General features: G+C 44.7%; 1 protein-coding gene, 1 long non-coding RNA gene and 1 other non-coding gene across 6 annotated transcripts; 1 reads left to right on the top strand and 2 right to left on the bottom strand.

The window, feature by feature from the left end:
* Positions 1-1,241: 1,241 nt before the first annotated feature.
* Positions 1,242-19,339, bottom strand: LOC117072796. The gene is made up of 3 exons (XR_004432948.1): positions 19,287-19,339; positions 18,911-19,054; positions 1,242-2,035 (listed from the first exon to the last, which is right to left on the bottom strand). It is a non-coding gene; the product is annotated as an uncharacterized LOC117072796 (long non-coding RNA).
* LOC117073843 lies at positions 11,449-11,510 on the bottom strand. Its single transcript, XR_004433400.1, has one exon. It is a non-coding gene; the product is annotated as a U7 small nuclear RNA (small nuclear RNA).
* A 3,264-nt stretch (positions 19,340-22,603) lies between the features above and the next one.
* HILPDA (hypoxia inducible lipid droplet associated) lies at positions 22,604-27,576 on the top strand. Of its 4 annotated transcripts, none has more exons than XM_033193205.1 (2): positions 22,604-25,169; positions 26,346-26,649. In XM_033193205.1, the coding sequence occupies exons 1-2, from the start codon at positions 24,809-24,811 to the stop codon at positions 26,387-26,389; spliced, it is 405 nt and encodes a 134-aa protein (XP_033049096.1). In that variant the 5' UTR covers positions 22,604-24,808; the 3' UTR covers positions 26,390-26,649. The 4 variants fall into 4 exon arrangements, with proteins under 4 accessions (XP_033049096.1, XP_033049099.1, XP_033049097.1 ...); XM_033193208.1 differs by having other exon boundaries at positions 24,951-25,169; positions 26,346-27,576; XM_033193206.1 differs by having other exon boundaries at positions 24,955-25,179; positions 26,347-27,576.
* The last annotated feature ends 237 nt before the right edge of the window (positions 27,577-27,813 follow it).

The raw sequence follows: 27,813 nt of genomic DNA, 5'->3' as shown, positions 1-27,813 counted from the left end.
TCCTAAAACTCCTAAACCTGCTTAATTAATCAATCCCTGTCTCTGTCCACACACAAGAGGTTGCATCTTGGTCCCCTGGAGCCATAGGCCAGGAGCCAACCTGGATGTCTCTTTGTTCCGTTTATATAATAAAATCAGAGTCTACTGATCTTTTCTAATTACAGATTCTTTCCTTCCTCTTTGTCCTTGTTGCCCTTGCCCAAACTAGAGTCAAATTCTGGAGGCACCAAAAATCTCAGTGGAGGCAGAAAAGATGAATAAGAGCTCAACAGACAAAGAAGGTGTCATTTCAAGTTTTGAGAACAGTACAAGTAAGGCTCAGAGGCTTCCCATGACATGGTGCTCCATGGAACAAAATGTAGCTCTGTATATAGGAACAGAGGCCCAAGTGGAACCATATGGCATGATAGCGGGGCACACAAACACGCAGCTACACTGCCTGGGTTTGAATTCCAGCTCCATCACTTATTAGCAAATTACTTAATTTCTGTGTGTCTGGATCCCTCATCTGCAAAATAGGATCATAATAGTGCCCACCTCTAAGGGCTGTTGGGAGGATTAAATGCTCTGGCAGATGGAGATAACTTAGTATAGTGCTGAGGCATAGTAAGTACCCCATAGATATTACTGTCCCCAATTCGTATGTAAGTGTTGGAGCAGCCCACCCTTCACCATTCAACTCCAAGTCCGCTTTGCACAGGAAGCTTTCTTCAGTTAATCTGAAATGGCTGTCACACATCACCCCAACGTACTCATGCACTCTCATTTGTATCAGTATTTTGTTTTGGCTTTTGGTTTGTGTATGTGTGTGTGTGAGGGTCTCACTCCTGTCACCCAGGCTGGAGGACAGTGGCGCAATCATGGCTCACTGCAGCCTGGACTTCCTGGGCTCAGGTTATTTTCCCACCTCAGCCTCCTGAGTAGCTGGGACTATAGGCACACACCACCATGCCTGGCTAATATTTTGTATTTTTTTTTTTTTTTGAGACGGGGTTTCGCCTTCGCCATGTTGCCCAGGCTGGTCTCAAACTCCTAGGCTCAAGCAATCTGCCCACCTCGGCCTCCCAAAGTGCTGGAATTATAGGCATAATATTACTGTTTTTACAAACTTATGCTCCAACTGTGGGTTGGGGATTGTCACATCAACAGAGAGGGAAGCTTACTGCAGAAAATTAGGGAGTTGTCTTGTGACACAATGACTCAGTTATGCATTCAACATTCGGTCAGCAAATATTTATTTATTTTTTTTAAACTAGAACATTTATCACATGACTAATCATTGAAATTCTTAAGATGAACTGGATGCTGCAACAGCTGCCCTCTTGGGTTTAGGTGTTGTTCCTTTTCAGAATCTGGCCTCAATCTGCGGCAAACAACTTTTAGGTGTCTCATTCAACCAGTCCTGGTGGTATTTCACCGTTTAGCCTTGGCACCCAGTTATACTTCCTCTTGTGTTTGGCAGGGTAGCCACATTTGCCACAGGTCGTCTTCTGGAGGTGGTAGGCCTTAGAGCCATAGTGGTGGCACAACGTGTGTCTTATTGTGATGCTTCCCAAACGATGACATTCCCTTCATCATCTCGCTTCTGCAGCTGAGACCAAACAGACTAGAAGATAAGGCACTTCCACTATATCTGGTCAGCAAATATTTACTGAATACTTACTATGTGTCAGAAACCATGTTCCTCATGGCTTCCCCTAAAGCTCCATGTAGGAAAATTAAGCATGAGGGTGATTGATTGAAGGGTCTCGGAAAAACAAACCTTTGTCACTAACATCCCTCCTCCTGGCCATTTGCAAGATTTAGCACTGATTACCCATCTTCAAACCCCTTGTTAGTCTGTTCTCACACCCCTATAAAGAGCTATAAAGAACGGCTGGAGACTGGGTAATTTATAAAGAGGTTTAATTGACTCACAGTTCTTCATGGCTGCGGATGCCTCAGGAAACTTACAATCATGGTGGAAGGGGAAGCAAACACATCCTTCTTCACATGGTGGCAGCAAGAAGTGCAGAGCAAAGGGTGGGAGAAGCCCCTAAGAAACCAATCAGATCTCATGAGAACTCACTCACTATCTTGAGAACAGCAGCATGGGGGTAACTGCTCCATGATTCAATTACCTCCCACCAGGTCCATCTCAGGACACATGGGGATTATGGGAACTACAATTCAAGATGAGACTTGGGTGGGGACACAGCCAACCTATATAATCCCTCTTAAAAATCATGCATTCTATCTAGGCTGCTGTAGCAGTTTCACACCTGTAATCCCAGTGCTTTGGGAGGCTGAGGTGGGAGGAACACTTGAGGCTAGGAATTTGAGACCAGCTTGTGCAACCAAGCGAGACCCTGTCTCTACAAACAAAAAATTTAATTAGCTGGGCACAGTGGTATGTACCTGTAGTTTCAGCTACTGGGAGTGGGGCAGGGCACTGACTCAGGAGGATCACTTGAGCCCAGGAGGTTGAGGGTGCAGCAAGTTATGATTGCACCACTGCACTCCAACCTGGGCAACAGAGAGATACCTACCCTGTCTCTAAAAGTAAGTAAGTACATAAAATAAATAAATAAATGAATAAATACAGCTGGGTGTGGTGATTCACACCTGTAATCCCAACACTTTGGGAGGCCAAGGCAGGAGGATCACTTGAGCTCAGAAGTTCAAGACCTGACTGGGCAACACTGAGACCCTGTCTCAATAAATAAAAATTTAAAAACATTTAAAAAAAAATACAACTAATGCATTCTGATTGGGTCAAGGTTCTAATTTACCCAGAGAGGTCATACATCAATTATCTAATAGCATAGGAATTCCATTATCCGATTAACTCATCTTCTGTCTACAGCCATACCACCCTGAATGCCTGATCTTGTCTGGTTAACTTATCTTCTGAAGCACATGGATCCATAACGGGCTCCAGTGGGGCTGAGAACACTAGAAATTATCTGCTTGTGTATCTGTACTATTTCCCCCTGGATTCAATTTCAGGCAGTATAGGAACTAGATAATCAGACAGTATTCCCAATACCAAACACCTAAAGCATGACAAACATTCCTTTAAATGCATAGCAGGGCTTGAGGGCGGAGGAGGAAAGGAAAGCTACAGGGACAACAAACAAACAAACAAAGCAAAGAAATGAGAACCCTGAAGCTGTGGCTGCAGGTTGGGGGAGAGGGGGCGGCTGTTGAGTAATGTTGATAACCAAAGCCTGGCATAAAGCTGGGGCCCTCAAGCGCTTTGCTCTCAAGGAGGAGTGGACCAGGAGAAATCTGGCCATCAGCAAAAGGAGGAGGAGAAAGGGAAAATGTATCTGCTTCAGTCATAATTCTGGACCTGAAAAAACATTTCCACTGAGAATTTGCAATCCTGGGCTTCAGGCGTATTTGCAAACAGAATGCGTACTGTGCCTGGTCTGGGCAAACACAAGATCAAACATGAACAAACATTAGCGGTGGATTGTTAGTTCCTTGAAGAAGCTTTGCACAAAGCTTCTCTGGAGGAGCTACAGTTAACCCAGGCTACGTATGATCCCCACACAAAAAGTTTGGACAAGTAAAGCTCAAACACAAAAAATAAATCACACAGAAACAAGCCTACATGAGCAAATGCCAGCATACCCAAGAAACAGCTGCATAATATCCTTTCTATTTTCCTATAACGGAATTATTAGGTATAAAGTAAAAAATAAGAATTTTTTAAATGTTTACAGAAAAATAAAAACTGAAAACATGACAAAGGTGCCATATGCTATCAAAACAGATGAGAGACATTTGAAAAAATAAATCAATAGAACATCTAAAACTGAAAGCCATGATAATCAAAATTAAAAACTCAACGGGCAAGTTAAACAGCAGATTAGATAGGATGGAAGACAGAATTAGTGAACCAAAAAAAAATACAAAAATGAAAACAAGCCAAACCCCTTCCCCCACAAGATCTAAAAAGTTATACAGAATGAAGCAGAGAGGGACAAAAACTTGGAAAATATGAAGGAAATATTAAGAGACATGAAGACCAGACTGAGTAAGATGAACATGCATCCAATTGAAGTACTGAAAGGAGAAAATAGAATAGAGAGAGGCAATATTCTAAGAGATAGTGGCTGAGAACCGTCCAGAAGCAATGAATGACATGAAACCCTCAACTTCTATCATCAAGGAAGCTAGATAACAAAGGAATAATATTTTTAAATGTATAAGAGTAAATAACAGGTCGGGCATGGGGGCTCACACCTGTAATCCCAGCACTTTGGGAGGCTGAAGCAGGCAGCTTGTTTGAGCCCAGGAGTTTGAGACCAGCCTGGGCAACATGGCGAAACCCCTTGTCTACCAAAAAAAAAAACAAATTAGCCAGGCATGCCTGTAGTCCCAGCTACCTGGGAGGCTGAGGTGGGAGGATTGCTTGAGCCTGGGAGGCAGAGGTTGCAGTGAGCTGAGATCACACAACTACAGTTCAGCCTGGGCAACAGAGCGAAAACCCTGTTTCAAAAAAAAAAAAAAAAGTAAATAACTAGCAAACTAGAATTTTATACTTAGTCAAGATAACATTTAAAAGCAAGAGGACCTATCGAATGGGAGAAGTATTTGCAAATCATGTATCTGATAAGGGACTTGTATCCAGAATATATAAAGAATTTCTACAACTGGAAAATAAAAAGACATATAACCTGATTTGAAAATAGGCACAGAATTTCTTTTTTCTTTTTTTTTTTTTTTGAGATGGAGTTTTGCTCTTGTTGCCCAGGCTGGAGTGCAATGGCACAATCTCGGCTCACTGCAACCTCCGCCTCCCAGGTTCGAGCAGTTCTCCTGCCTCAGCCTCCCTTGCAGCTGGGATTACAGGTGCCCGCCACCATGCCCAGCTAATTTTTTGTATATTTAGTAGAGATGGGGTTTCACTATGTTGACCAGGGTGGTCTTGAACTCCTGACCTCTGGCGATTCACTCACCTCGGCCTCCCAAAGTGCTGGGATCACAGGCGTGAGCCATCGTGCCCAGCCACTTTTTTTTTTTTTTTTTTTTTTGAGACAGAGTCTCGCTCATCACCCAGGCTGGAGTGCAGTGGGGTGATCTCGGCTCACTGCAGCTTCTGCCTCCCAGGTTCAAGCAATTCTCCTGCCTCAGCCTCCCAAGTAGCTGGGATTACAGGTGCCTGCGACCATGCCCGGCTACAACTGGGTGAAGGATTTGAATAGACATTTCTCCAAAGGAGGCTTACAAATAGCCAATATACTGATAAAAAGATGTTCAACATCATTAGTCATTAGGGAAATACAAATGAAATCCACAATGAGATACTACTTAACAACCACCAGGCTGGCTAAAATTAAAAAAAGCAAAGACAATAACAAGTGTTGACAGGACGTGGGGAAATTGGAACCTTTCTATATTGCTGGTAGAATTACAGAATGATGCAGCCACTCTGGAAGACAGTTTGGCAATTCCTCAAAATATTAAACAGAGAGATACCATATAACCCAGCAGTTCTACTCCTAGTTGTAGACCCAAGAGAACTGAAAACATATATCTACACAAAAACATGTACACAAATATTCATATCAGCTTTATTCATAATAGCTAGGGTGAAAACTAACCCAAATGTCCATCAATTGATGAATGGATAATAAAATATGGTATATCCATACAACAGAATATTACTTGGACACGAATGAAATTCTGATACAAGCTACAACATAGATGAAACTTGAAAACATTGTGCAAGTTGGAAGAAACTGAGGCAGGAGAATAGCAGAGTAAGCTGGAGGTGAAGCGGATCCTTGGACGTAAACTAAGCTTAATCAGTAGCAAAAGCAAAACATGCAAAATAGCAGAAGTAGAATACACAAAATAAGGGAGTAAGCGGTATGTACATAGGGGAGTAAGCAGTGAGTTGAAACATGCAAGATAAGAAAAAGAAGGGCTTGCAGTAGCAATTTGGTCACAAAAAAATAACAGTAAAGATAAGCAATTTGGTCAAAAGAGATCAAGTAAGGTTGAGCAAGTGGAAAAAAAAAAACATATAAAAGGCCATGAAATGTAACAAACTGGGACTGATACCACTCGCTGGTCAGCCTGCTCTCTCCTCTCTGGGAGTGTTACTAAGCATAACAAATTTTTGCTGCTTTGCTATGCTATCTGTGTCACGTCCAGTTCTTTGTTTGGGACACCAAGAGCCAGGAACTACACGGTACCATCCATTAGCAAAACCAGACACAAAAGGTCATATATTAAATTATTCATTTACATGAAATGTCCAGAATAGTATTCCTTTGTATGGAATCTAAAAAGTATAGGCTCATTGCATGGCTCATGCCTGTAGTCCCAACATTTTGGGAGGCCAAGGTAGAAGGACCACTTGAGCTCAGGGGTTTGAGACCAGCCTGGACAACATAGAGAGACCCAGTCTCTACAAAAATAAAAAATAAAAAAATTAGCTGGGCGTGGTAGCGCATGCTTGTAGTCCCAACTACTCAAGAGGCTGAGGTGGGAGGATCCCTTGAGTTGTGGAGTTCGAGGCTGCAGTGAGCTATGATGGCACCACTGCACTCCGGCCTAGGTGACAGGGCAAGACCCCATCTCAAAAAAGAGTTGTTGGTGTGAGAAGAGTAGAAATTTGTGCCTTAGGGGAACCCAGGAGTGTGGCCTGTACCCAAAATTACTCCCTGGGTAATACTGATGAGGGAGCTGCTCTTCTGAAGCCTTGTTTCTTCTGGTCCCTTGCACCTCTGCTCCCAGCTCACCCTGGTCTGCTCCCAGATATCCTGTACCCCTAGAAGTCCAGAGGACACCCATTCTTATCACCCTTGTGGTAGCTAGTGTCCTATAGCACTATCTGCCTGCCTTCTTCCCATCCCTTCCCCATGATCCAACACAGCCTTCTGGTGTCCTAAAAGGAGTTAGTCTGACATATCCCCAGCAAATGTGCAGATGGTGTCAAGAAATCTTTTCCCCTCCCTATTTTACAAACCACTCCGCTCCACCTGTATTAGTTTCCTAGGGCAGTGGTAATAAAGTATCACAAATTAGGTGATTTATAACAATATAAATTTATTCTCTCACTGTTCTGGAGGCTGGAAGTTTGAAATCAGGGCATTGGCAGGGCCATGCTGCCAACTAGGGGAGGATCCTTCTTTGTTTTTTCCAGCTTCTGATGTCCCCACACCCTCCTTGGCTCATGGCACCCTAACTCTAATCTCTCTGCCTCTGGCATCACATGGCCATCTTCCCTCTGTCTGTTCAAATTTTCCTCTTCTTATAAGGACACCAGTCACATTGGATTAGGGCCCACCCTAATCCAGTGCCCCCCACTCCATATCCTCATTTGCAAATCAAGAGAATACTATTAGGACTGTGTGTGCATGGAACAAAAGAAAATGGGCGCTTTCACACAGTGTGCCTAGGAAGGCTATTTCATAGTATGGAACAAGAGCTTTAAAAGGTGTGCTGGCTGTGTTTAGTGGCTCACACCTGTAATCTCAACACTTTGGGAGGCCAAGGCAAGAAGATGGCTTGGGCCCAGGAGTTCGAGACCAGCCTGGGCAACATGGTGAGACCCCTGTCTCTACAAAAAATAAAAATAAAAGAACAAAAGTATCAGGAGTGGTGGTGTGCCTGTGGTACCAGCTATTTGGGAGGCTAAGATGGGAAGATCGCTTGAGCTCAGGAGGTCGAGACTGCAACAAGCCATGATAGCATCATTGCACTCCAGCCTGGGTGACAGAGTGAGATCCTGTCTCAAAAATAAAACAAAATAAAAAAACAAAGGCATGCCTTCTGGCTTTTACTCATAGGTGTTACTCTTAAGGAAATAATTGGGCAAGTGTACAAAAATGTAAGTATAAAGATATTCATTGCAGCTTTGTTTAAAACAGTAAAAAGAAGCACAAACATTCTAAATGAATACAAAGGAGAATTTATTTGCTCTTAAAGAGGTTGCAATTCAACTGAATTCTTTTTTTTTTTTTTTGCCAACAAATACTTTTTAATGGGTTTAAAATTTTTATTTTACAACTGAATTCTTTACTTTTACCTATGTTTCCTTCTCTGAGAACCACAACTCACTTGCAGATATTAAAATGGTGTCCTTTTATGAAACAATTAGAAACTTGAATGTTGTTTGACGGTATTAGGAATTGCTGTTGATATTTTAGCTGTGTAACAGTGTTTTAGCTTTGTTGAAAATGTGTAAACTTTATTTATTTTTTAATTTTTTTTTTCTGAGATAAGTTCTTTTTGTGTCACTCAGGCTGGAGTGCCATGGTGCAATTACAGCTCACTGCAGCCTCAACCTCCCTGGCTCAAGCTATCCTCCTGCCTCAGCCTCCTGAGTAGCTGGGACTACAGGTACCTGCCACCAGGCCCGGCTCATTTTTTAATTTGTTTGTAGAGATGAGGTCTTCCAAGATTGTTGCCTGGGTTGGTCTCAAGCTCCTGGGTTCAAGCAATCCTCCCGTCTTGGCCTCCCAAAGTGCTGAGATTACAGGCATGAGCGACGGCACCCGGCCTCAAATCTTCAGCTTTTACAGATGCATACCAGATATTCGCAGCTGAACTGACAGGCTGTACAGGATGTTCTTCAAATAACACAGGCGCAGGGAAAGCACGTGTGTGTGTGAACGGGGCAGAATTGGTCATAGGGTTGCTGGTGGCTGGGGACTGGATACCTGTAAGCTATTCTGCTCATCTGTCTACTTTTGTGTATGATCTAAATTCTCCATAATAAAAAGTTAAACAAAGTATATATCCAGTTGAATTCTGTTTTTGTAGAATCTTCTAGGTATCACAACTTCATAGGCGGCTCTATTAACACTTCTCCATTATGTAATTTCTTTAAAATGTCTGTTTCTCTAACTTAATTGCTTTCCAGGATGAAATGAGTATGAAAGTACTTGGGGGACTGACAGCCTTCTACATGTAGAACAGATTATTAGGACTCATTAGTGTTCTAAGTATGTATTATTGTACTCTTTAGTGGAGAAAGAATTAAGTTAAATTTTTGGCTTCAAATAATTCATAGTCTAAAATTTTCCTGGATTTAAAGTGACTTTTCTCAAAAAGACAATGCAGGAAGGGATATAATAAGACCATGTGTGTAATCAGGCTGAGTTTGGTGCTGAAAAACTCAGCTTCTTTTGATCAATCAGATCCCTGGAGGTGGGATGGGGCAGGGACCGTGTGTCCTATTCATTGCTGCATTTCCAGCACCCAGCACAGCCTCTGGCACACGACATAGGATAATAGTAATAGTGGTGATAATAATAATAAAATAGAACTAACAATTTTTGAGCTTCAGTGCCAAACAATGTGCAACTGCTTTGCCTGAATCATTTCATTTCATCTTCAAAACACTCCTACGGGGAGTGTCTCAACATCACATTGAGAGAAAACTGATGCGAATACTGAGCCTCAGGAAGAGTAAGTTACTCACGCAAGGTCATCCAGTCAGAGAGTGTGGGGCTGGCTTTGAACTCACGTCTGTTTGTCCTGGAAGTCACTACTTTTTTAATCAACATGCCCTGAAATGTCAACGTGAGAAATCTGGTTCTCTTAGTGTGTCTCTTCTTGCAGGGACAGTGAGGACAGCAGGCTATTGGAGCTTGGTGACACTTGCCTCTGCAATTCCCTAGGCAGCTCCCCCAGCTCAGATTCTACACCTTCGGGCTACTTCCTGTTGTCTTTTGGGTCCCCAAACAGACTTTTGTACAGAGAAAAGAAAACACTCACTAACCAATAAGCACAAGGCCTGGCAGGTTTATTTCTCTCTGTTATTTAATAAATTGAAGTTAATTAATAAGTGTTCATATGTCAATTTTGTGTGATTTTTTTAACTAATTTGAGTTATTGTAACTGTATATATTATACACTGTATTTGTATTATTTTTTTTGAGACGGAGTTTCATGCTTGTTGCCCAGGCTGGAGTGCAGTGGCATGATCTCAGCTCACTACAACCTCCACCTCCTGGGTTCAAGCAATTCTCCTGCCTCAGCCTCCTGAGTAGCTGGGATTACAGGCATGTGCCACCACGCCCAGCTAATTTTTGTATTTTTAGTAAAGACGGGGTTTCACCATGTTGGTCATGCTGCTCTCGAGCTCCTGACCGTAGATGATCCGCCCACCTTGGCCTCCCGAAGAGCTGAGATTACAGATGTGAGCCACTGCGCCTGGCCATTTTTATTAATTTTTAGCTTTTATTATACGTGAGTCATATATAAACTTAAGTGATTTGAGTGATAAGGCCCAGAGCCTTGTCATCTAAGGGTGTGATGATACTATCAAGCTTTCAGATCTATCAGTTAAATAATTAAGAGGTAGGAGGGAAGAAGTATCCTAAGGGCAAGTAGCTCAGTTTCCAAAATGCCTTGCCCAGTGGGTTTTTCATAGTTGACATTTAATAAATAGTTGTTGAATAAATGACTGTGAAAAAGAAGAAAATAGTCATAAACAAAATTGGAAGCAAATAGGCCAGGTGTTGTGGCTCATGCCTGTAATCCCAGCACTTTGGGAGGCTGAGGCAGGAGGACTGCTTGAACCCAAGAATTCAAGACCAGTCTGGGTAACATAGCAAGACCCAATCTCTACTACTAAATAGTAAAAATTATTTACAAAAAACTAAAAGCAGCCGGGCGTGGTGGCTCACGCCTGTAATCCCAACACTTTGGGAGGCCAAGGCGGATGGATCACTTGAGGTCAGGAGTTTGAGACCAGCCTGGCATGGTGAAACCCCATCTCCACTAAAATTACAAAAATTGGCTGGCGTCATAGCATTCACCTGCACTCCCAGCTACTCAGGAGGCTGAGACAGGAGAATTGCTTGAACCCAGGAGGCAGAGGTTGCAGTGAACTGAGATCATGCCACTGCACTCCAGCCTGGGCGACAGAGTGAGACTCTGTCTCAAAGAAAAACAAAACAAAACAAAAAAACTAAAAGCAAATAGGCAGGGAAATATTTTCGTAAGTACAATAACAAGGTCTCAATTTCTTTCTTTTTTTTTTTTTTATGAGATGGAGTCTCGCTGTGTTGCCCAGGCTGGAGTGCAGTGGCGTGATCTCAGCTCACTGCAACCTCCACCCCTCCAGGTTTTAAGCAATTCTCTGCCTCAGCCTCTGGAGTAGCTGGCATTACAGGTGCGTGCCACCACGCCCGACTAATTTTTTTTGTATTTTTAGTAGAGATGGGGTTTCACCATCTTGGCCAGGCTGGTCTTGAACTGCTGACCTCGTGATCCACTCACCTCGGCCTCCCAAAGTGCTGGGATTACAGGCGTGAGCCACCGCACCCAGCCTCAATTTCTTAATATATCAGGAACTTGCGAAATAGATAAGAAAAGCATGAAATCTTCAATAGAAAAATGACAATGCTAAATAAATGCAGAATGAATAAATGAAAGAATAAGTGGGGGCTAATAAAGAGATGCTTTTCCTGGAATTTAACTTGTTAATTTTTTTTTAGGGGCTTTCCAGTGAAGACCCAAAGACCTGCTAGACAAATTCTCAAAGAGCTGTAACACTAACATATTAATTTTCCAAGAGTACATTGGGGACCATATGAAGACAAGCGAACCTCAGGTATGTGAAGGGGGACTTAGAAAATGCAAAGAGCTCAGCTGCAGAGCTGGCTTAAGCCTTTTTCAGATGCACAGGAGGACAGGAAAGGAACTGCTGCATGGCCTAGCAGAACAATCAGATGTCCCAAGTTAGGGAAAGTAGACAGAAAAATCCGTAAGTATACACTGGTGAGCTCCCTGCTTTGGAAGTAGGAATGTGGCTTTGCTGGGAAGCTACCCTTTGAGGAGGAAATCCAACTCTACAGGTAGGCAGCAGTCTCCCAACAGCAGAGTTGGGGAGAGAGCTAGAGGAGGAGGAGGAGGGAAAGGGCCTACCTGGAGCAAGGCCAGCTCTCTGTTATTCCCTGATGGGTGGGTCACAGTGGCCCAGCCTCTGGGACAGGGTTAGGGGAAACCTGGGCTCTGATGACAGCGGCAACTTCTCAGTCTTGTCTGGCACATAAAAATAGCTTTTCCAGGTGATGTGACTCTGGGGCTTAGCCAACTGCAGGCCTGGTTACTGTGCTTGGTTACCGGCCTTTGCCCTGCCTCCAGATCTTGGAATGACTTTGGCTTTACACATTTCCCCCTAGGGGCCTCATAAGTGAAGCCTCATCCTCAGGAGACAAGGGTGACTTTCATAGTGTGTCCCCTTTGTGGGAAGAGTATGCTGACCTTTAGGAGTGGAGGAAGGGCATTTCCCTCTTCCTTGGCTTCGAAAACATAGGGGAGCTCAGCCAGCCCATGTCTACTGTTTCCTGGGTAATTCACTAAGCCAACCAAAGAACCTGAACTTCCTGCAGTGATGAGGCCAACACACAGTTTCAGGTACACAAAACCACCAAGAGTCACATGCCTCCTGACTCACAGACCTACCCAGGAGGCTGTGAAAGCAGCGCACAACCAGGCCCAGGCCCTCGGGGTACCAGGAGTCACATGAGCAATGAGAACATCAACAGGCCTGAGGCCACTGACAGGTGCAAAGGTTCCTAGAGTACACACATTTGCCCTAATATACACATACCTGTCCTGATTTACATACTCAGAGCCCCCTGGGCAGTATATATCGCATGATGCACTGAGTTCCTTATTTTGGGTAGAACTCCCTTTTAGAGCTAGTACCCAGGCTGCTCATTTTCCTTGCTATGAAGGAAGATTCTCCACATCCCTCTATTTCTCCTTCTCCCTGATTTCTCCCTGTTGTGCAGATAGAGAAGTGGCAAGGGACAATGGTGATTTAATTCCAGAAGACTGAGGAACTGAGGCTACAAAGACTCTATAAAAGCATTTAGTTATAGAATCTAATCGGCTGTAAGGAATGCTTAGAGCCATTATCAAGCTCAGCCTGTTTTCACAAGGATCTTAAGGCTAGAGAAGCAAAGAAGTTTGCCCAATGTCCCAGGCTGGGCAGTGGCTGAGGCTGAATTTGATGATATAGGTGAGATAGGCAGGTTCAGTCTAGCTGGAGAATTTAGTTAGCTCAGGGGTGGGGTTGGCTTACTGATTTTTTTTTTTTTTGAGACAGAGTCTCGCTCTGTCACCCAGGCTGGAGTGCAGTAGCGCGACCTCAGCTCACTGCAACCTCTGTCTCCTGGGTTCAAGTGATTCTCCTGCCTCAGCCTCCCGGGTAGCGGGGACTACAGGCGTGTGCCACCATACCCAGCTAATTTTTGTATTTTTACTAGAGATGGGGTTTCACTATGTTGGCCAGGCTGGTCTCAAGCTCCTGACCTCAGGTAATCCAACTGCCTTGGCCTCCCAAAGTGCTGGGATTACAGGCTTGAGCCACTGCACCCAGCCTGGTTTACTGATCTTTAGTGCATGTGAGTAATAGATTAGTCCAGTGATAATAACTGAGCATCTAGTTTGCACAAGGCACAGACTAAGAAGCAAATATATATTTAAATCTTAAAACAACTCTCTCAAAGTTAAAGGAAATAATTAATTAACAGAGACGATCAATGAATAAGGATGATGCTTACAATACATTTTTAAAATTTTATTTTGGCCGAGTGCGGTGGCTCACACCTGTAATCCCAACACTTTGGGAAGCCAAGGCGGGTGGATCACTTGAGGTCAGGAGTTTGAGATCAGCCTGGCCAACATGACAAAACCCTCTCTCTACTAAAAATATAAAAATCAGCCAGGCATGGTGGCAGGTGCCTGTAATCACAGCTACTCAAGAGGCTGAGGCAGAAGAATCACTTGAACCCAGGAGGTACAGGTTGTAGTGAGCCAAGATCACACCACTGCACTCCAGCCTGGGTGACAGAGCAAGACTCCATTTCAAAAAAAAAAAAAAATTATTTTGGATTCAGTGGGTACATGTGCAGATTTGTTACATGAGTATATTGCATAACGGGCTTCTAGTGAACCCATCACCCGAACAGTGAACACTACACTCAGTGAGTAGTTTTTCTAAAGGGACTCCCTTTGGAGTCCCTGGTAAGAACTTTTAAGAAAATACACAAGACATTCTCTAGATGGAACATGCTTATCAACTGAGAGGCATAATCATGGAACGCCATATCAGCACGTGATATTCCAACATGCAAAAGAACCCAGGATGGGGGACTGGGGAGGTTTTCAGGGTCAAATGGGAGAGCTGGGGGCCTGAGACACCAACAGTTGTAGCTGACTTTCAGGATCTGTCAGGCGAGGGGCTGAGGGGTTCAGTGTGGGTAGGGCTTTGGGCCTTCATCGTTGACAGGAGGGATTCTGACTGGACAGCTTTTTCTCCAGTCCTTTAGCCAAAGGAGGAGTCACTGGGAGAAGCAAAAAAGGGTGGGAGTCTCCTCAAAGACCAGTTGTCCTCTACCCCTCATTACCCCCTCTCCTAACAGCAGCCACTGTCCTTCTTGGCTAAGATAAGAGGCAGCAGGAACAGCCCCCTGCCCTGCTCTAGCCGAGTTGGAGCAGAGCCACGGAGTGAGTTGGCTGGCAGCAGAAATGTCTGGGCATCTGTGTCTGGGGGAGAGGTGCCAGCTGTCTAGGCGGAGAGAAAATGTGCCAGTGTGCACACACATGTGTGTAAAGGTAGGGCATGTGTGAGTGAACACATGTAGCAGAGGGAAGAGCAGCTGTTGTAATTGTGAATGACAACAGCATAGACACCAGGAGAACCCCATTGTCTCCCAATCCATAGACTCAGACTCTGCCTCTCTGCCAGGAGCAAGACACTTGTTTCCTCTGGTAGCACCTCCGCCATCTACCACGCAGCAATGGAGCTCATTTGAGCCTGGCCCTTTTGCAGCTAACTTGGGCTCTCCCATGCTCAGAGAGCCCACTGTGACTGCCAAAAGAAGGTGACAGCAAGGAGGAAGGCTCCCTCTATGTTCTAACATTCAATGATTTTATGGTTCCATGAAGGAAAAAGAGAGCAACGTGTCAATACACAGATCTATCCTAAACTGCTAAATGGAAATAACTTGGAGAATAGCACAGAATGAGTAAACTCTTAAATACATGTCTCCAGTGAGTTTCCTTTTTGATTCTAATTAACTCCATAAGACAGAGGACTGTCCCTAAGCCTTTATTGAGATGAGAAAATAGGGACTTCTTCACCCCAAATCTTTCCTAAGGTTTTTTTATTTACATACTTTTTCAAAACATTCATTGAATACTTTTTCTTCGTCTTATAATACATGCTCATAGTAGAAAAATTGAAACTCAGGAAACTATCAAACCTCCATAATCCACCCCATTCTCACTTTACTTCCACAGGCCCCAGATATGCCTGCTATAGGATACTCCATCATGTTAAAATGAGCCCATATCTCACATCTGAAGTTACTATGCTGAGTTGAAACTGTCTAGTTGGCCAGGCGCAGTGGCTCATGCCTGTAATCCTTGCACTTGGGAGGCTGAGGCGGGCGGATCACTTGAGACCAGGAGTTCAAAACCAGCCTGGCCAACATGGTGAAACCCCATCTCTACTAAAAATACAAAAAAATTAGCCAGATGTGGTGATAGGCAGCTGTAATCCCAGCTACTCAAGAGGCTGAGGCAGGAGAATTGCTTTAACCTGGGAGGTGGAGGTTGCAGTGAGCCGCGATCGTGCAACTGCACTCCAGCCTGGGTGACAGAGCAAAACTCCGTCTCAAAAAAAAAAAAAAAAAGAAACTGTCTAGTTAACATATATTTTGCAGACCTTTGATTAAATGTTTGTGAATTTTAGTTTTGTCATTTAAATTTTTTTGAAGTCAATATATTTTGTTTTCTATATCTCAAACATGTTTGAGAGTCCTTGAAAAGTCTATAGGCCTCAGGAACTGTGCTTATTGTGACTAAAGAATAAGAGGACCCTGCTCAGTAAAAAATGTTACTATTTAAGAGTAGAGGCCGGGCGCGGTGGCTCAAGCCTGTAATCCCAGCACTTTGGGAGGCCGAGATGGGCGGATCACGAGGTCAGGAGATCGAGACCATCCTGGCTAACCCGGTGAAACCTTGTCTCTACTAAAAAAAAAAAAAATACAAAAAACTAGCCGGGTGAGGTGGCAGGCGCCTGTAGTCCCAGCTACTCGGGAGGCTGAGGCAGGAGAATGGCGTGAACCCGGGAGGCAGAGCTTGCAGTGAGCTGAGATCCGGCCACTGCACTCCAGCCCAGGCGACAGAGCGAGACTCCGTCTCAAAAAAAAAAAAAAGAGTAGATACACTGTCAGTCTCTCTCTCTCTCTCTCTCTCTCTATGTATTTATCATGGTTAACTTAAAGGGCCCATACAGTTTTGAATACTGTTTTTCTCCTGTTCCACATTATTCATCCAGTATTTCCCAAACAGAGCTTGAGAGCAGAGGCCTGCTGTGTTGGTGGGAGTCCGCCACCCACACCACAGCTTCTCAGTGCAGGTTCTAGGACCACCCACCTCTTAGGGAGAAAGGCTCTGAGAGAGACAGCTTGTCTCCCTCAGCCCTGTGCTTCACAGATGAGGAAACTGAGGCCTGAAGAAGTGACTGGCCCCAGGTGACTGGTTAGTTAGTGCCACAACCAGACTCAGAATTTAGGTTGCTGGCTCAGGTGGGAGGTGAAGAAGTCACTGCTTGCCTTGTTTGCCCTCTGCCCATCTTCCAGGGCCAACTCTCCGTGGGCACCTTCCTCTGGTGCCATACTGCCAGGCCCTCCCACTCCACTCCCACTTCCCACTAGCTGCTCCAAGCTCTTGACCCAATTTCCCCATCCAAACTCCTGTGTTTGTTTTCCCTTCATTGTCACCATGTTGCTCAAGCTGTAAATTTACAAAATGTTTGTAAATTTTAACTTTTTTCTCTGATGGTAAAAGAAACAGATGCACACGGGAGAAAATAGGAGGAAAAAAGGAGTTCATTATCATATCACCCAGAGATGATCATTGTAAAAATGCTGTGCAACAAACATCCATAAATAGAATTAGAAATTGATCAGCTGCTCTGTTATTATTATTAATTTTTTTAGAGACGGGGTCTTGTCATGTTGCCTAGGCTGGTCTTGAACTCTTGGGCTCAAGCAATGCTCCCACATCAGCTTCCCAAAGTGCTGAGATTACAGACGTCAGCCACCATGCTTGGCATGTTCCTTTCAGTTATAAAATATCTCAGATACACAAACATGATTCATTCATTCAACAATATTTGTTGAGCATGTACTACATGGAAGGCACTGTTTTGGGTTTAGGAACACAGTAATTGACACAATAGTCTGAGTCCTTGTTCTCAAGGAGCTACATTCTAGTGGAGGAAGACAGATAATCAACAAATAAATACAAAATAGTGTTGAGTACTATGAAGAAAAAATAAAACAGGGTAAAGGAGAAGAGTAGGTGTTGAGTGTTGCTGTACATGAAATGATTAGGAAAGCCTCCCTGAGAAATGACATTTGATCAGAGTCCAGAAGGAAGTGACAGAGCAAGCCAAATATTGAGTGAAAATGTTTCAGACACTGAGGACATAATAGTGAATAAAAGTGACATTCCACTCTGGGCCATCGGTTTTCCTCTTCATTGTAGACACTTTGTACTATTTTACCTAATGGCCTGAAGACTGAATTGTACAGGAAGGGAAGGAAGAGGAAGAGCTACCCTTAACATTTTAATTTTTTTTGGCCAGGCGCGGTGGCTCATGCCTGTAATCCCAGCACTTTGGGAGGCTGAGGCAGGTGGATCACCTGAGGTCAGGAGTTTGAGACCAGCCTGGCCAACATGGTAAAACCCCATCTCTACTAAAAAAAATACAAAAATTAGCTGGGTGTGGTGGCTGGCACCTGTAGATCAGCTACTCAGGAGGTTGAGGCAAGAGAATCGCTTGAACCCGGGAGGCGGAAGTTGCAATGAGCTGAGATCACGCCACTGCACTCCAGCCTGGGTGACAGAGTGAGACTCTGTCTCAAAAAAATAAAAAATAATAATAAATATAAATATATTTGTTTATTTATTTAATAAGGTTGGTCTTGAACTCCTGACCTCAACTAATCCACCTGCCTTGGCCTACCAAAATTCTGGGATTATAGGCGTGAGCCACTGCGCCCAACCAACTCCTAACATTTTAATATGCAGACTTAAAAGTCTAAAATTGGCTGGGCATGGTGGCTTACACCTGTAATCCCAGCACTTTGTGAGGCTGAGGCAGTGGATCACTTCAAGTAAATCACTTGAGGTCAGGAGTTTGGGAGTAGCCTGGCCAACATGGTGAAACCCTGTCTCTACTAAGAATACAAAATTTAGCTGGGCGTGGTGGTAGGCGCCTGTAATCCCAGCTACTCGGGAGGCTGAGGCAGGAGAATCACTTGAACTTGGGAGGCAGAGGTTGCAGTGAGCCGAGACTGCACCACTGCATTCCAGCCTGGGTGACAAGACCAAGACTCTGTCTCAAAAAAAAAAAAAAAGCCAGGCGTGGTGGCTCACACCTGTAATCCCAGCACTTTGGGAGGCCGAGGCGGATGGATCACCTGAGGCCGGGAGTTTAATACTAGCCTGGCCAACGTGATGAAACCCTGTTTCTACTAAAATATATATATATATAAAAGTTAGCTGGGCATGGTGGCACATGCCTGTAATCCCAGCTACCAGGGGGACTGAGGCAGGAGGATTGCTTGAACCTGGGAGGTAGAAGTTGCAGTGAGCTAAGATCATACCACTGTACTACAGTCTGGACAATAAAGCAAGACTCTGTCTCAAAAAAAAAAAAAAAAAGTCTAAAATTAATCAATATTTACTTTCCTTCCAAATAAAAACATATTAAACTTTATCTTTGCTCACTGTTCCCATCTGAAATGTTTACCAATTTTTAAGTTTATCTTGTTATTGTTACTTTTCCAAATCAACCATTATTACTAATAGCTTTGCGTAGTCATAATTTGTTTAGATACATCCATATGTTTTGTAAATATTTCCTTACCATTTTTTATTGCATTTCCCTATTTCCTTTTGGGTTCAGTTTTCTTGTGTCTTAGGTTCACTCTTCAGTAGTTTCCATGGTAAGGGCCTATGGCAGCTAACTCTGCTTTTGTTTGTCATCTGAAGATGTCTTCAACTTGCCCTCCTTTAAAAAAAATGACTTTATTTAGATATAGTTCACATATCAAAATCCACCATTTTAAAATATGCAATTCAATGGTTAAGTATATTCACAGACTTGTATAATTGTATAACTGTCAGCACTGTCTAATTTTAGAACATTTCATCAACAGCCCACACACCAAAAAAAAACCACCCTGTACCTACTAGCAGTCATTCCCCAGTCCCCTCTCCACCAGCCCCTGGCAACCACTTACCTACTTTCTGTCTCTGTGGATTTGCCTTTTTTTATTTATTTTATTTATTTTTTTATTTTTTTTGAGACAGTCTCACTCTGTTGCCCGGGCTGGAGTACAGTGGTGTGATCTCAGCTCACTGCAACCTCTGCCTCCTGGGTTCAAGCAATTTTCCTGTCTCAGCTTCCCAAGTAGGTGGGACTACAGGTCAGCACCATCATGCCCGGCTAATTTTTTATTTTTTTGTAGAGGCAGGGTTTCACCATGTTGGCAGGCTGGTCTCAAACTCCTCACCTCCAGTGATCTGCTCACCTTGGTCTCTGTGCTGGGATCCTCAAAGTGCTGGGATTACAGGTGGGAGCCACTACGCCCGGCCCTGGATTTGCCTATTCTGACATGTCACATAAGTGGAATCATACAATATGTGCTCTTTTGTTTCTGGTTTCCTTCACTTAGCATAATGTGTTCAAGATGCATCCATATTATAGCATGTATCAATACTTCATTTTTTATGGCTGAATAATATTCCATTGTATCACATTTTGTTTATCTTTTAGCCAGTTGATGGATATTTGGGTTGTTTCTACTTTTTTGGTTATTATGAATAATGCTGCTATGAACATTTGTGTATAAGCATTTGTGTGTGAACATACATCTTCAGTTCACTTGGATATATATTTAGGAGCGAAATTGCTGGATCATATGGTAATTCTATGTTTAACTTTTTGAGGAACTATTCTAAAGCAGCTGCACTATTTTACATTCTAACAGCAATGTATGAGGGTTCTATTTTCTCTACATTTTCATCAACATTTGTTCTTTTCTGGTTTTTTTTTTTGCTTGTTTGTGTTATAGCCATCCTAGTGAGTGTGAGGTGGTGTCTCATTGTATTCTATTTTTTATGTTCATTTTAACATAAACTGTAGCATACTGTACACATACTATATACCCTTTTCATTTAACAATATATTGTAGAGATCTTGTCGATAAGTACGGAACTTACTCTCTTTTTTCTGGCTTTATGGTAATTCACTGTCTGAATGCACCATCTTTTATTTAACCAGTTCTCTATCGATGGGCTGTTTCTTCCAGTCTTTCACTATCACAAACAGTGCTGTAACAACTACCTTTACATACTCCATTCTCTACATGTGGAAGTCTGTCTGTAAGGATAAATCCTAAAAATTGAATTCTGGGCTAAAGGGTATGTGTATGCTTTTATTTTTACAGATATTGCCAAATGGTACTCAGTGGTCTTTTTTTTTTTTTTTGAGGCGGAGTCTCGCTCTGTCCCCCCGGGCTGGAGTGCAATGGCCGGATCTCAGCTCACTGCAAGCTCCGCCTCCTGGGTTTACGCCATTCTCCTGCCTCAGCCTCCCGAGTAGCTGGGACTACAGGCACCCGCCACCTCGCCCGGCTAGTTTTTGTATTTTTAGTAGAGACGAGGTTTCACCGTGTTAGCCAGGATGGTCTCGATCTCCTGACCTCGTGATCTGCCCGTCTCGGCCTCCCAAAGTGCTGGGATTACAGGCTTGAGCCACCGTGCCCGGCCTCAGTGGTCTTTTTTAACACCTCAATGGTCTTGAGGTGTTTTTTAAAAAAAAGCGGGGGTCGGGGAAACAATTACTGACAAATTGATTTCCATACAGAATGTACCAGTTTATACTTATCAGAAATGTAAGTACATGTTCTTTAAATGAACACTGGATGATAAGATCAAATTTGTGAAAATACTTGTGTTCTTAGTATGGTACTCTTGTGTGGGTTGACTTCAGAATCACTTCTTTTTAGGGGCTTTGGGAGAAGGGCAGCTTATAAAAAGCTTTCCTTGGTTGCAGTTCCAAGGAGGAGGTAGAGCCTGAAAACGGCTTGTCTTGGGGCCCTTATTTACTTTTCCTTGGTGAAACAATGGGTACTCACTGAAGATACTGGGTAAAATATTCATTCATTTATTCCTTCAATCAATAAATATTTATCAAAAGACTACTATTTCGTGCTAGCTGCTGGAGATGGAATGGAAACAAAATCAGACCAAACACTCCTTTCACTGACTTTTCAGGCTTTTGAAGGGATGCAGACATTAATACAACTAAGGGCAAAGTAACACATTAGGAGAGAAATGTCTATCATGACACTGGAGCCTGGAACAGGGCCTGAGGGTCAGCAAGGGTGACCAGAGGAAATATGTTTGAATTGAGATGTGAAAGATGAGTAAAAGACTAGGTGAAGAAAGTCTCTTCTTCCTCTGGAGGAAAAAGCATAGTTAACAAATAAAGAAGGTTGGGTACGGTAGCTCACACCTGTAATCCCAGCACTTTGGGAGGCTGACGTGGGAGGACTGCTAGAGCTCATGAGTTTGAGACCAGTCAGGGCAGCATGGAGAGACCCCACGTCTACAAAAAAAAAGAAAGAAAGAAAGGAAAGAAAAGAAAGGAAGAGAGTGAGAGATAAATAAATAAATTAATTAATTAATTAATTAGCTGGGTGTGGTGATGTTTGCCTGTAGTCCCAGCTACTCAGGAGGCTGAGGTGGGAGGATAGCTTGAGCCCAGTAAGTCAAGGCTGCAGTGAGCAGTGATCGTGCCACTGTACTCCAGTCTGGAAAACAGAGTGAGACCCTTTCTCAACGACAATAACAACAACAAATAAAGAAGAGAGGCAATAATACCTACCTCATAGCATCATTAGAAAAATTAAACAGGCCAGGAGTGGTGGCTCACACCTGTAATCCTAGCACTTTGGGAAGCCGAGGCGGGTGGATTACGAGGGCAGGAGATCGAGACCATCCTGGCTAACACAGTGAAACCCCATCTCTACTAAAGAATACAAAAATTAGCCGGGTGTGGTGGCGAGTGCCTATAGTCCCAGCTACTCGGGAAGCTGAGGCAGGAGAATGGCGTGAACCTGGGAGGCGGAGATTGCAGTGAGCCAAGATCGTGCCACTGCACTCCAGCCTGGGCGGCAGAGTGAGACTCTGTCTCAAAAAAAAAAAAAAAAAAGAAGAAAAATTAAATAATACATGTAATGTATTTAGCAAAATGTTCAGCACATATCAGTTACTTGAAGAATGATTATTTTGTTTCCACTATCTTTTTTTTTTTTTTTGAGATGGAGTTTCGCTCTTGTTGCCCAGGCTGGAGTGCAATGGCTTGATCATGGCTCAGTGCAACCTCTGCCTCCCAGGTTCAGGTGATTCTCCTGCCTCGGCCTCCTGAGTAGCTGGGATTACAGGCACGTCCCACCATGCCTGGCTAATTTTATATTTTTAGTAGAGATGGGGTTTCTCCATGTTGGTCAGCCTGGTCTCGAACTCCCAACATCAGGCGATCTGCCTGCCTCAGCCTCTCAAAGTACTGGGATTACAGGCGTGAGCCACCACACTCAGCTCTTTTTTTTTTTTTTTTTTTTAAAATAACCATAGTGAATGTTAAAATCCCAGTTCCCCAAGCAAAACATTACTACCCTAGTTAGGTACTTACTTCTAAGCTCTACCCCCACACTGCCTTGGGTTGTTAGTTATCTTATCTTATTCAGGTCTTGTTTACTCAACCACGTGACAAGTTTATTTAGAACAAGAATCTGGCTTTACACTTTTTAGCAAAATAATAGCTATTATTTATTGAGCATATATGACATACTCTATGTGCATTATTTCCAACCCTCACAACAACCCTGTTTTACAGATTATTTTCCTCATTGTACAGATTAAGAAACTAAAATTCAAAGGGGTCAGTTAGCCTGGCCAAGGTGTTGAAAGCAGGATTAAATCCTGATGCAGTTAGCTACATTTGTAGCTGACAGATGGAAAAGCATAGAGCTGCCCTCACCCAAGCCCTTCTTATTTCCAACTGGCATGACCTTTAGACAGTGGCAGTGAATATGGGGAGAAAGAATTGTTGGAGAGGTGCCCATCCCTTCTTCCAGCTGTGTGAAGTATAAATTTAGAATTCAAACTAAGTAGAACCCAAAGGGTCATTGTAGAATTCCCACATTCATTCACCAAGCCTCGCTGCTAATGAGCAAAATCCCTCACTGGGAATTTTGTAGTTGATGATACAGATAATGCTAACACTCATGGAATGTTTTCTATGTGCCAGGCATTGTTCTAAGTGCTTTATATGGATTAATTCATTTAATATCCAGGCTAAGACTGTTATGATCTCACATAACAGCTGAGGAAACCAAATTACAGGAAGCTTAAAGGGTTCGCCCAAGGCCTTCACCTGGCAAAGTAGTGGCGTTTGGATCTGGCACTGATTTCGCAGCTTGAGACCTATTTAATAACAGTGTGAAAGAAGGGTCACAGAGTCAAGCAAAAAAACAGACGAAACTCTGGTATAGCGAAGGACCAAAAGTTCTGCGGACTGAGCAGGAAAGTTGGTTCCCAATGTCTGCCTGCCTGCCAGCAGGCCTCCAGCCCCAACCTTCTGCTTTCCCGGCTTCCCTACCCCCTCATTCCCGACAGACCACTGCCAGCCAGCCAGGAAAGGAGGGGAAAGGTCGCAGTGGGGATTGGCTCCTCCCTTCCCGTCCAACAGCCCTTGTTCAGCGGAGCCTGCCGAGCTCGCTGAGATGTGGAAAGTCACAGCGTTCTTTGCCATCCGGCACGGGAACTTGACCCGGGTACACGGAACCGCCAGTTCTGAAGCCACCAGAGGCCTTCCTTTCCGCGGCGTGTACATCCCTTCCCGGGGGTCCTCCCCATTCCCAGAGTCTCTCCGGGACTCTACTTTCGGAGATCCCCCGTTGCGTGCTCTCAAGACAGACCGCACGGTCTTGGCTGAGTGGGTGGGGGGTGCTTAGTAAGGCAGCCCAGCCCCCAAATCTGGGCATAAGGCTGGTCTGTGACCTCCTGGTTCTTTAGTTCAAGCCGAAAGCACCCTTAAAAATCATCTAGCGGCCGGGCGCGGTGACTCACGCCTGTAGCCCCGGCACTTTGGGAGGCCGAGGTGGGAGGATGGCTTGAGATCAGGGGTTCGAGACCAGCCTGGGCAACACAGCAAGAAAAAAAAAAAAAGGAGAAAAACAAAAAAGAAAAAAGTGGCCAATGTCTTCATTATAGATGAGAAAACTGAGGCCCATTTAAATATCAAGTGACTTGCCCATATGCAGTTAGGATCCCACACCAGGGCCAGGAGTATTTCACGTTTTCTTAAACGACACGACAAACTCTCATAGAAAGGAGAGCTTGCAGAGCTTAATGTGGTGCACAAGGGCCTCACCATTCCAGAGATACCGATGGCAACTGAAACTCGGGATTTGGAATCTTGGTACCTCTATGAAGTGAAACAAAACCCGCTCTTCAGTCCTTGAAGAAAATAACGAGTGGGTAAGGGTCTGGTGCCCTCTGACAATTTAGCGCTTGCCGAAATCTCTGGGGAAGAACCCACCCTCCACTGCAGGGCTTCACCTACACGAAAGCCGTCAGTGATTTTCACCTAATGGGGACGAGGGATATGTGCTCTCTGACTCCTTCAAATGTTTTCTACAGCAGAGATGGCAGTAGAGATTAATACATACGCCTCGTCTCACTCCAGAACACAATGACTCAAAACCGCACGACGTGTACTTTTGGAAACAGCTCCGCGGGAGAACACCTTGGACAGTCCCCAAACCCCGTCGCCCGCGGGGCGGGGCCGCGGACGTGCGTCCCTGCGTGTGCGCCCCGGCGCGTGCGTGCGGCCTCCAGTGCGCTTGCGCGTGCCCTCCGGGGGCGAACCGGCGGCTATAAGGGGCGGAGGCTCGGTGGCTTTGCTCGGCGCTCTGCAGGTGACCGCGCTTTTGTCTCCGGTGAGTTTTGTGGCGGGAAGCTTCTGCGCTGCTGCTTAGTAACCGACTTTCCTCCCGACTCTTGCACGACCTGCTGCTACAGCCGGCGACGCACTCCCTGCTCTTCCTCCAGAGGTGAGCGGCCCGTGGGCTTCCCCGGCTCCCCATCCCCATCGCCAGAGTGCTGGCCGGGCTAGCAGCCTCGCGTTCCAGGGCTGGGGGTGCGCCGCCGGGAGCCTCTCTCCTCGCCCCCGCCCCCTGCCATCTGGGGTCCCCAGTCAGCCGTCAGCCCTGTTTTGTCCTGAGGTGGCCCTAACTAGGATCCACGTGGCCCATCTCATGCCCACCGGTGCTGAGTTAGGCATCCCTGCCATGCCCTCCCAAAGCACCTTCACCATCTCCTTCCTGTCCCAACACTTAGCGTGTTGCGCGGTAACTACCCGTTGTCTATAAGGTTTGCCATGTGGCCCTAGTATATTCCAGGGTACCTAACACATTGAAGATATTCATGGTATGTTTGTCAAATAAATGAACTTGATAGATTGGACCCTTGAAGAGTAATTTGGACTTGCAAAAAGTTTAGTTAACTCCAGTCTGTGATGTGGGAGAGACTTCTAGGCAGGTTGCTTTCTCTAGGGCATGTTCTTATATTTCCCATTACCCACCACCCCCCTGCAAAAGGACTGGGCCTATTTCAGGAAGGTGACTGATACCTGCACTGTAGCACAGGGGTTGTGCATTGTGCCTTGCAAGAACAAAGTTTTCAAGAAAGTAAAAGTTTGTGTTTGAGACGGAGTTTCGCTTTTGTCGCCCAGGCTGGAGTGCAATGGCTCAATCTTGGCTCACTGCAACCTCTGCCTCCCAGGTTCAAGCGATTCTGCGTCAGCCTTCCGAGTAGCTGGGATTACAGGCATGTGCCACCACGCCTGGCTAATTTTTGTATTTGTAGTAGAGACAGGGTTTCACCATGTTGGTCAGGCTGGTCTCGAACTCCTGACCTCAGGTGATCCACCCGCCTTGGCCTCCCAAAGTGCTGGGATTACAGACGTGAGCCACCGCTCCTGGCCTAAGAAAGTCAACGTTTTAAGAAGTGTTCTTGAATTAGTCCAAGAAGCAAGACTGGCTCCGTAGCCATGAAGTTTGCAACGTAAAATATTCTTGGAGAGTTGCTGTGCAAGAACATCCCCTGGTCCCTGTGTCCCTCACTGGCTAAGCCTCTCTTTCAGCCCCGTGAGAGGACAGAAGAGTCAGGGCTGGATGCATGCATACCCCCAAAAGGCTATAGATTAATCCTTTCCTCTTTTTCCTCAGGGTTCAGAAGGAGAAGGCAGCTCTCCTTCTCTGCAGAGGAGTAGGGTCCTTTCAGCCATGAAGCATGTGTTGAACCTCTACCTTTTAGGTGTGGTGCTGACGCTACTCTCCATCTTTGTTAGAGTGATGGAGTCCCTAGAGGGCTTACTAGAGAACCCATTGCCTGGGACCTCCTGGACCACCAGAAGCCAACTAACCAACACAGAACCCACCAAGGGCCTTCCAGACCATCCATCCAGAAGCATGTGATAAGACCTCCTTCTGTGCTGGCCATATTTTGGAACACTGACCTACACATGTCCAGAAGGGAATCCCATTCCTAGAAGGCAGGCTGAGCACCAGTGTAACCAGAGAACTAACTATTACTAGGCCTTGAAGGACCTGCCTAACTGGATGCTCATTGCCTGGACAAGGCCTGTTTAGGCCGGTCGCTCATGCCTGTAATCCTAGCACTTTGGGAGGCTGAGGTGGGTGGATCATGTGAGGTCAGGAGTTTGAGACCAGCCTCGCCAACATGGCGAAACCCCGTCTCTACTAAAAATACAAAAATTAGCTGGGTGTGGTGGCAGAGGCCTGTAATCCCAGCTACTTGGGAGGCTGAGGCAGGAGAATTGCTTGAACCTAGGGGCAGAGGTTATAGTGAGTTGAGATCACACTGCTGTACCCAGCCTGGGCCACAGAGCAAGACTCCATGTCAAAAAAAAAAAAAAAGAAAAAAGAAAAAACCTGTTTAATGCACTGGTGGGAATGGATTGCTTATGGCTGTGAGATAGGTTGGTCTCACCCTTACCTCGCAGAAGCTTACCCCAGGGTCTGGTGTATACTGTGCTTTTCTCAGCAGTATGGCTCTGACATCTCTTAGATGTCCCAACTTCAACTGTTGGGAGATGGTGATGTTTTCAACCCTGCTTCCTAAACATCTGCCAGGGATTCCTTTAGTCTTGAATGTCTTATGCTCAATTATTTGGTGTTCAGCCTCTCTTCCACAAGAGCTCCTCCATGTTTGGATAGCAGTTGAAGAGGTGTGTGGGTGGGCTGTTGGGAGCGAGAGGATGGAGTGTTCAGTGCCCATTTCTCATTGTTTTACATTTTAAAGTCCTTCCTCCAATATAGTGTGTATTGGTCTGAAGAGGGAGGTGGGATACCAAAGCCTGCTCAAGTTACGGACATTGTGGCCACCATGTGGCTTAAATGATTTTTTCTAATTAATAAAGTGGAATATGTATTTCTACTGTGTGTCATGTTGACTTCTGCTCTTGAAATTTGCGGTAGGGAGGTTCTTAATTTCTAGACCTGAGGTTTAATATCTCAATACTTTGGAGCAGGAAAGTGCTTAAATCACTTTGTTTAAAACATAGTATCAATAGACCTCTGAAGTTGGGGCAGAGGCAGTTGGGTCTGCCCGGTATCAACCAGTTGTGTGAGCCTAGGCCACGACTATTGCAGGCCTGTCATGACTAGATCTGTA

Source organism: Trachypithecus francoisi, unplaced genomic scaffold, assembly GCF_009764315.1.
Source record: "Trachypithecus francoisi isolate TF-2019V2 unplaced genomic scaffold, Tfra_2.0 Lachesis_group4, whole genome shotgun sequence".
NCBI lineage: Eukaryota > Metazoa > Chordata > Mammalia > Primates > Cercopithecidae > Trachypithecus > Trachypithecus francoisi.
Note: the sequence above shows the minus strand (reverse complement) of the source record. Positions and strands in the feature narration are given on the sequence as shown.